The sequence below is a fragment of the Coffea arabica genome, chromosome 2c, assembly GCF_036785885.1.
Source record: "Coffea arabica cultivar ET-39 chromosome 2c, Coffea Arabica ET-39 HiFi, whole genome shotgun sequence".
Lineage (NCBI taxonomy): Eukaryota > Viridiplantae > Streptophyta > Magnoliopsida > Gentianales > Rubiaceae > Coffea > Coffea arabica.
Genome location: NC_092312.1, coordinates 65,566,221 through 65,575,459, shown reverse-complemented (window position 1 = coordinate 65,575,459; position 9,239 = coordinate 65,566,221). Strand labels below are relative to the sequence as shown.

General features: G+C 34.9%; 1 protein-coding gene across 4 annotated transcripts; it reads right to left on the bottom strand.

Annotated features, from left to right (window-relative positions):
• Positions 1 to 417: 417 nt before the first annotated feature.
• LOC113727471 (uncharacterized) lies at positions 418 to 9,195 on the bottom strand. Of its 4 annotated transcripts, XM_072076146.1 has the most exons (9): positions 8,913 to 9,189; positions 8,655 to 8,794; positions 7,433 to 7,536; positions 6,070 to 6,135; positions 4,631 to 4,713; positions 1,824 to 1,870; positions 1,226 to 1,304; positions 1,080 to 1,128; positions 418 to 970 (listed from the first exon to the last, which is right to left on the bottom strand). In XM_072076146.1, exons 1-9 carry the CDS (start codon positions 8,973 to 8,975, stop codon positions 951 to 953), a joined length of 651 nt encoding a protein of 216 aa, XP_071932247.1. In that variant the 5' UTR covers positions 8,976 to 9,189; the 3' UTR covers positions 418 to 950. The 4 variants fall into 4 exon arrangements, 3 of the variants coding, with proteins under 3 accessions (XP_071932247.1, XP_027107466.1, XP_071932248.1); XM_027251665.2 differs by having other exon boundaries at positions 418 to 1,128; positions 8,913 to 9,081; XR_003457821.2 differs by having other exon boundaries at positions 961 to 1,128; positions 1,226 to 1,423; positions 8,913 to 9,190.
• Positions 9,196 to 9,239: the final 44 nt, after the last annotated feature.

Sequence of the window (9,239 nt, the reverse complement as noted above, 5' to 3'; positions counted from 1 at the left end):
GAATTGGAAACTGGAAACTAGCAATGGGATCCCTTTCCCTTTCACCAGCTACTTTCCTTGGTTTTTGAAAGCACAGGAGGGATGGACTATGGAGTTCTGTGTTCAACTGTTACTAATTGGTAAAGCTGTAGCATTTTCAAGGAATTTGTTTATCCTTTTGCTCACTAATTTCATACAACCAAACACTGCGCAAATGTGAAATTCTTTTAGAAGTTGGAAAAATGTGTCCAAGATTCTCAAGCACTAGGTTAAAAAGTTCAGGTGATCTTTCTTCTATGAACATGTATCATCTTTTCTAGTTTGGTATATGTAAGAGATGGTTTCTCTTGCCATAAAAAGCTAAGAATCTTCTTTTACAAGCACAAATATTGGCAACCAAGAAGCAGGCTTAAATATAGTAAAACCATGCACCAAAAAGACATCAAAATCATTTCCTTAATTACTTCAGAAGACCACCAATCACATCAATATAACAATAAAAATCATAACAAACAGCATCCTACAGTGTTTATAATGTCAGAGCTACGAGTAGCAACAGCAGTTTACATACTTTAGACCAAGTGGACCGTGAATCTGATTCTCAAATATTTGTGCATAAAAGTAGAATCATATTTCTGAAGTCTTTAAGAAAACTAGGGATCTTAATCATTCCTTATGAAGGCAAAAAGCCAACTAAGCAAATTAAGTTCTTAAGGGTAAGATACAAGGGGTGTTCTTTGTCATCTCCTGCATGCAGTTTCAGAATGTCATTCAGGAAACTGTCACATAGACCTAACGCGTGTGAGGCCATTCATGTAATGCTTGTATATCCTTGCAGTATCGAGCATTTGACACTTTTAGCTCTGAAAAGAGCACAGAGCTATTACTCATCCCCAGAACAAGAGGGAGACTAGTTATAGATCAACTTGGGTCCGATACCCCAATGATGTAAGCAGAGCAAAGTCTGTTTTCTAAAGCTGATTTGGACAATCTGTCTTGGTCCATGTTGAATAGCATGCATGTAGAACAGACTGTTAAATTCGCCAGAGAATAAGTGATTCATTTATCTGACCTCAGAAAGCCTGGAGTAAATATCTGACCTATTGCTTCAAGTGCAGATATCTTCCAACTCTCAACATGCCTAATAACCTGCACAACATTTGAAAAAACAAGAATCACCAAGTTATACAAGCGTTATGATTTACGATTTGAACATGGTTGCAGGAGGAACATATATTCCACTTACTCTTAACTGATCGTCAATATCATAGGTTGTGGTTCCATCAATCAGAATGAGAGGCCTCCACGGAAGTATGAGATGGGTTCTGCAAATCAATGGTGCGATCAATTACAATCCTGAGAAACTTCAATTTTTGACAATCACTCCATTTCTACTCAGCATTTTCACAAGTCTTCTAGAAGCCAAAATGCAAGTATATTGTTCCTGCTAAAGCTCAGATAGAGTTACAAATTATGGAACATAGAACCTCATAACACTACAGGTACACGAAATGCTTTAGGAAATAATTATATTGTTGTTTTTTACAGTATCCATTTATGCATGTGAAACAAAAAAGAAGAGCACTGACTTATACTCTTCCATTTCTGGTTTGTTCAACTTCAAAGAAGTTCGATGGTAAAATCAAGAAGCAAGTTCATATTGAATTAATCAGATGTTCCAACAGTCATTGCTTGCTTCAGGGACTTAAACAGATGCAACCCAGTAGCTATTCTTCAGAAATAATTATATACCTATTCAAGGAATAATAGAATTGCTTAGACAAAGGCTAGATACAAATTAAGTGATATTTACCAGGTACACGCTCAATAAACATTTGCATTACCTTAATTTCCACGATGCAATTATATATTTGGCTTTTGGATTGATGCCCTGCACATGAAAAGCATAGATTCAAATGATGGAGCAAACTGAAGCTTGGTATAGACTCATGAGCAAAATTAAGGTAGAGAAAGCTACTTATGAAGGCAAGAAATTACATTAAGAACTGAAAAACTTACAATCAGAAACTAAATGAAAACTAATCAATATGACATGAAGATGAAACAAGGAGATATGACATGTTTGCAAACAGAAGAAGTAAACATCATTGCCAATCAACCCTGTATGAAACGTAACTTCAGTAATATTGCAGTGCGTAAAGACCAATTACAGAAAGTGACAACTAGAAACAATTATGGAATTTCAACTGATATATTTGGCATTTCAATTTTGTGATATGAAGTTTTGATAAGCAAATAAAGTGGTTGATTCATTTCTAATGCTCAAATGGCAAAAAAAAAAAATCCATCTTGAAGTTACTTTCCCTCTCCTCTTGATTTGACACTTGAAACAGACAGCAACTGCCTGCAACAGTTGCCGAACAAGAGAAGCTGACTAACATGACTGTTTGATAACTAGTCAATGCACAGCTCACAAAATCAGAAAAACTCTGTTCAGAGATCTTCTTCAGAAGTATCCAGTTCAACTATTCAATGCAACCTCTTCCTCATTGGCTTGTTTTTCTTCCCTGTGGTAAAGGAAGGAGGGGAGGAAAGGTTCTCACACCTTCCATTTCAGTTTCAGTGGAAGCTCAAAGTAAAACAGGATCTCAAGTAATGTTGCTCCAGCAATCTTTGGCAACTGCAGTTATCTTACTGGCTGTCTAGGCAATCCATTCTGTTTATTTCATTTCTTCCTTCTTTCTAGCCAACAATGAAGAATCTATAAAGTAATATAAGAATCATGTCATGAGATGATCTTGCACCTATAGACATTCAGTATATTGCATACTTCTCAATGAAAACATGACCAAATCCAAAGACGTTTTACATTCTTTATATGATTTGATAATAAAAATTTCCCTTTAATTGGACTAACTTTAACATGGAGTGCTAGCGGGGAAATAAATCTGACACTTTCAACCAGCCCTGACATCAATCAAACACAATTCCTCAATTTTTCCTAATTGCTGAGAAGTTATAGAAATCGTCCTAGTTGCCAATTCATAAAGCAGTTAGTCTGGCTTATAGATTGCTTTAAAAGCAGCCAGTAATCAATTACACATTGAATCCATGTATTTTGTTATTATTTTCCAACAAATTTTGGAACAGAGACCATCTATTAGGTAATAGGCAAGACATGTTGAATCATAAAAGGGTAGAGAAAAATGTATAGAGTGATAGGCCACGTGTTTTCAATATCACATTTTTAGTTAGCCAGTATGATTCACTTCATGGACCATGATATAGGGAATATATGATTATGAAAGAATAGGGAAAACAAGAAAACTATTAAACTACAAGTGATTATATTTGCAGCTTTAAATGTTGTCCGATTAGTCTTACAATTTCACCACATAAAAGGCATGTTTAGCATTCTTTTATACCGTATCAAAATATATCTAGTTGAGTAACTCCAAATGAGCATCTATCAATTTACAATATCAAGTCCCAACTTGCCAATCCTAAAAATCAACACAACACAAGGGTAATTCTTTTTCTTTCTGTAGTCAATGAGTAGTGCACTATTTTACTTGTATTCTGTATTCCTTGATACAACAAACTTCCAGTGCACTTATTATGAGAAAATCAAAGAAAACTAGTGCATACAGTCTATATTGCTGAATGTCGGGAAAGTCCAAATGATAAGATATTGATTGAAACCAGTATCACTTCTATTTTTCCACTGTCTCTACAGATCAGAAGGCCACACTCTATTAGCAGATAAAAGCTTCCAGTAACATTCATGTGTGGCACAGGGTCTATCTGATATTGAAGGGATATCTGTACTAAACATCAAGAATTCCCTAATACATACCTGATGTGATAGTATCCCTAAGACCTATTTTAAATCAATATGTCATGTTGCAGGATGTGAATGTGCAATATGATTGGCCTGCATCAACCTCTTCAAAGGCCAAAAGAGTTGCTCAAGAGTTTATCAATAGGTTGTCCTAATGAAAATCATCAGGCACGTCCAAATGATACTTCATCCAGCATGGGATCAAGGCTCACACATCAGATCACAAAAGCTACTAATTTTTCACCTACATGTCATATCCAAAGGTGTTATACCTTATCACATGACACAGTGAGGGAACATGTTGCTAGATAAGAAACAGCAGGAGTTGGTTGTGATGCATCAGAATTCTTTAATCTGGTAATGATTTGCAAATACTCTCAATGGAAAAATCAACAGAAAACAGCATACTGAGAGTACAAACTTCAGATGAAACCCTTATTTCTGTTCTAGCTACTAATTTATGCATTATACTTCTGGGTGACAAAGATAAGATTGACAGTTGGCTATATGATAATTAATATTACGTGTTTATGTATGATAATAAGTTGGAAACAGGTGATAACAGCAATGTCTGTCAAAGGCAAAGCTGAAAGAAAAATAATAACTTTGTATTTACAAAGTGCTACATTTCTTGGTTCACATGAGTATGTGACTAAACCAAGCTAAAAAATTATTAGCTTTCAATTTTCTTTGAAGGTTTGTAAAAGACTTCAAGAGATGGAAGAAATAGAATTGATTGTCAGGATTATGGAGGTTTACAAATACAACTCATTCTTCCTATTTTTTCAGCCAAGAGAAAACAAAGCTTAAACAATGATAGCTATAGCATTACCTATTGAGAGAGAATACCTTCTTAATCTCTTTTAAGAATATGGATGGATTGTCAAAGAAAGGTACCAGCAGTTTCAAGTTGCGTGAATACAAATCCCTTCCTGGACGGAAAACCAAAAATAACATAAAATTCAACTGTTTTCAGTGCCCTGATGATTGTAAGTGATACCTTGACATCAGAAACTTGACATATGCATAACAAAAATGACAGAAAGCTAGTATCTTGCAGATGCAACTAAAATATTGCATGCATAAAAGATGAAGTTTCTTGATGCGAAGAGATTGAGAGATTAACTGAAACCAAAAAATAACTCAAAAGATAGCAGACCATGTATGATACCCTCATCCACAGGAATATTAAATGAGACAAAACAGACCAAACAAGTAGTTGGACAGATTGCAAAACTCATTAACAGAACATCAAGAAGTGCGGGAAAATTAATAAAAGAGAGAGAGCTAACTTCAGTATCTTGACATGTATAGCTATAGAAATGCCTCAGACTCTAACCTATCATCTCATATCCTTCTCCACATCACTAGCTCAAGGAAGTATACCGCTATATAAAGTTCACCAGTAGGAACCAATTGGTTGTGCTGTGGAGACAGCACTTCTGAAGGCTTTTAGCCTTTGCAAGATACCCTGCCTAGAATCTACCCTTTCCAAGAATATATCAGCAAGAGCATCTAAAGGATGACTTCTAAAAGTATTGCAACTGAAATTAGGACAAATTAATTAAACAAGGCCCTTGAAGCTACCGCATATGAGGCTCATAAATGGCTCTTGAGCTCATTTCTGCAATAATATGAACCCACAGAGACAACTCCCACAACTTAAAATTGGCAGGTGAACAGAAAGTTGAAGAACACGAGCTGTATGATATCAGGGAACACTCATCAATCAGAATCAAGAGAGTTTCCAACACAACAGAATTTTTTTGACACAGATCAGAACACTTAATGAAAGGGAAACTTTTTCATAAACTACTGATGCTTAAACTTGTTAAAGCATAATTTATAATAAAATAATAGGTTCTTTACCCACACCGCCAACCTTCCTAAACCTATCTTTCCAACTACCACAAATATGCTTGATCAGAGATTTTATTTACCCAAATTGAAACCTGCCTCAACCAATCTCTTCTCCTACCACAGAATAAGGTCAAGGAATCCAAGGAAAATGTGAAAACTAGAAAAAAACTATTTGTGCTAGACACCAATTGTACATAATAGGGACAAAGAAAGACAGAGTGACAAAACTAGAGGTTAAAAGAATAAAACAACTGACATAAACTGTATTACCATTTCAGCTTGACACAGATCCCGTAAAACAGAGATAAAAGCACTACAACAGATTACAGAAAAATACATGGCACTCTAGCATAACATAATTAAAATGCTACATGCTCTGCAGTCAAGTGTAAAAAAGGTAGACAATGAAAAAGATCTCTCATTTGTACCTTGAAATTTAATAGTTGGATCTTCAAAAGTGCATTCATCTGCATAAATTGCTGAGGTAAAGTGTCCTGAGTGAAATAAAAATTCAAACTCAGTTCGAATGCAATGATTTATTAAACATGAAGGCTGTCTAACTGACACATTGTATATCTTACATGAATTGATGATACTTGTGTGCCTATTGTCATCCATCGAAGTTTACACATGTTAATGTGTTTATGCCTTGGAATTGAAATAAGCTAAACTATGTGATTAGCTCTTCCATAAATTAAACCAAAGCCTGTATACTACTTCCAATATCCTGTTTTCTGCACATAATTATGAACCAAGCATATTTTACAGTCCAATACTTTCTTTACCAGATTGAATTAATGAATAGAGCTTGACAAAATCCTATGGATGCTTGGCCCTGTTTTTACTCCTTAGGACTCATGATGTGTAGTCCTGATTGTTGACATCACTGAGATATAGGAAAATGACAGGATCTGAAAAATGTGTGAATGTTATATATACAGGAATTCATAGCTTGAGAAACAGATTCATGATTTTTGGTCTTATCCATAATCCATAAGTAGCCACAGAATTACTTGACTTGGAGATGCAAAACAAAAAAAGAGCAATTTTTTAAGATTCTAACATTCAGTTAGAGTTTGTCCAAATCCAAGTGATTATGTATCCTTTTTGACCATTGTGTACTTCTATACAACACATAACAAGCACATTATCTATCTTTATTCACTTAATATGTTCTTAGTTAACTTTGTCACTGTGTTTAGTTGTATGCGTGGTCTGTGTGTGTAAGCTTCCTATTCGGTGTACTCCCATGTAGAAAAATGCTTGCAGTGCTTCAAGTCTTCAGAAACAATGGGGGCATGTTGTCCTTCCATAGGAGCCTTTTTCTGTTTCTTTATATTTTCTTGAAGAAGCTCATCTTCTTTACAGGAAGTGATATCTAATTAAACCTGCAACATGTATAAACATGAGTCTTGAGACACAAAACAACCATTGGCCACTGGACATTACCTGCACTTTTTCACTATGATGTTATTCTTATTTTGAAGTGTTCTTCACAGCATTATTGTGCTAAGTAAGATGTTAAAAAGCTTGGACAATTTCATATCTAATACAACAGCAACCTAGTAACTAGAAATTTTCGAATTATTTGCATTCAATCTGAGCATGGGATTGTATATTCACTATTCAATTGACAATAGCATCATAAAAATAGTTATACCACCTGACATACAGTTGATTAGCTAATGATTTTCAGTTCCCGAACTATCATACGTACGTCTTTACACTTGACTGATAGTTACTGTAGCTGCTGCTGTTTTGGAAAGGAAGGGAAAAGATACAAGATATTACCTGTTACAAAGTATGCTTTCTCATAGTCAGACTTGATAATCATTAGAATGTCATCTATATTAGAAACCAAATTTTCATCAATCTGCCTGTTTATTGTGTCCGATCTGCATAACAACTGAATAGTCATCATATAATTTTTGTTTCGATATCTGGAAGGAACTTCACTCAATGCTACCCACGATATTTCAGTAAAAGACTTAAAATTATGTGCTCTTTTCCAGAAAAGGCTGCTTAAGAATTCCCAATTACTGAATACTAGGACTCAAAAGAAAACTTTATTAACCAATTTCGACTGTCATCCATCACAATTAAAAAATTTATACATAGAAGGAAGGAAGCAAGTCCATGGAGACAAAAGCTGCTAACCTTCCCTATATAAAACTAAGATGTTTCAAAAGAAAGCACCAAGAATCTTAGAATCAGTCGATCGATCACACATATGAACAGCGGAAGTGATTTACCAGACCAAAATACTCACTATTCTTTCTCAAGCTTGAGATGGTTACTATGCTATGAGACTAGTAAAATTATTAATTAAGCTGATATAAATTTAAAATCCAAACTAGCAATGTCTGGTAAATGCTAAAAGAAGAATAGCATGTAAGGCATCAACAAGACGAGCATGAATATTGAGCTTCATATATTGTAAGCTCAGTTCAAAATGGAAAGCAATCCTTTCTAGGCCATTCCAACCATCGACATTTCTAGGAGCAATTTATAGCTTTTAGTGATAATTAAGACTACCATCTAAATTCTGCACTCCAGCCAAAAATATTTAGGCAATCTAGTTAAAGTTAACATAAGTCTCTGAATGCAATCATCCACAAATCTCAGACAATAAATTTCAGGTTTTTTTTTCTCAGACAGTAAAGGGCAACTGCCTTGTTCCAAAACCATAAAAAGAACTTATTCCTTTCTCTCTCTCTCACTAAAAAACCTTTTCCATTCCAACTCAATCCAATGCCAGTTACTTCTTCATTTTCTATTTCAAGCTAAAAAATCGAAGGCAACACAGTATACCATCAACACAGCACACACACCCACCAAAAAAAAAAAAGGTGGGCCAAATTAAGGATAAAACCCACCCTTCAAACCCCAACCCCAATTCTTTAAAAAAAGAAAAAAAAACCCCAGAAATCCCAAGTAAATGAAAAATGGGGAAACTTCAAATAATGAATATTCCAAATATACATGTTAACATGTTGAATTCCGACCAAAATACCTGTTTTTGTCAGACTGGGAGAGAAGTCTTAGAAGTTCAGTAACTCCGGTAACAGCAAGTTTCAAGAATTTTGGGGTCTGGGTTCTTTCCTTCCTGCTATTGGGATTATTGGAGCAGCATTGGAGGACACCATGGTTTCTCTGAAAAGCAATGAAAAAAAAATACAGAAGAAAAATATTCAGTCATATAAAACAATTTAGCATAAATTTTTTTTTTTTTTTTTTTTTTTTGCCTTGGTGGGATTTTAATGAGATTTACTTGTTTGGGAAGTAGCAGCATTTGATGGGGTTGTGGGAGGCATCCAATTCGGAAACCCGCCATTGCCAGTCTTCATTCAGGTATGTTTGTTACTTATCTATTGTGCTTCCTTTTCTCTTCTTCTTTTTCTTTTGGGCAAAAAGTCTCAGTGGCCCTTAAACTATTAGCCGGATGAACTTTTGATCCTCAAACAATTAAAAGTAAATTTTTGGTCCCCAATCTATTCAAAGTACAAAATGTTAGACCTTCTGTCAAATTCAGCAGTTGATATTGACAGAAACTATGACCACGTGAGACGCATGCCGAAATATGAAGGGCATTTTTGTC

Excerpts from the sequence above, each read along its gene's own strand:
- LOC113727471 (XM_027251665.2), bottom strand. The coding sequence starts at position 8,975 with ATGGCGGGTTTCCGAATTGGATGCCTCCCACAACCCCATCAAATGCTG. Across the intron at positions 6,136-7,432 it reads GAAAGCATACTTTGTAACAG|GACACTTTACCTCAGCAATT; the intron begins GTAATATCTTGT and ends TATTTCACTCAG. Across the intron at positions 4,714-6,069 it reads TCCAACTATTAAATTTCAAG|GAAGGGATTTGTATTCACGC; the intron begins GTACAAATGAGA and ends TTTTCCGTCCAG.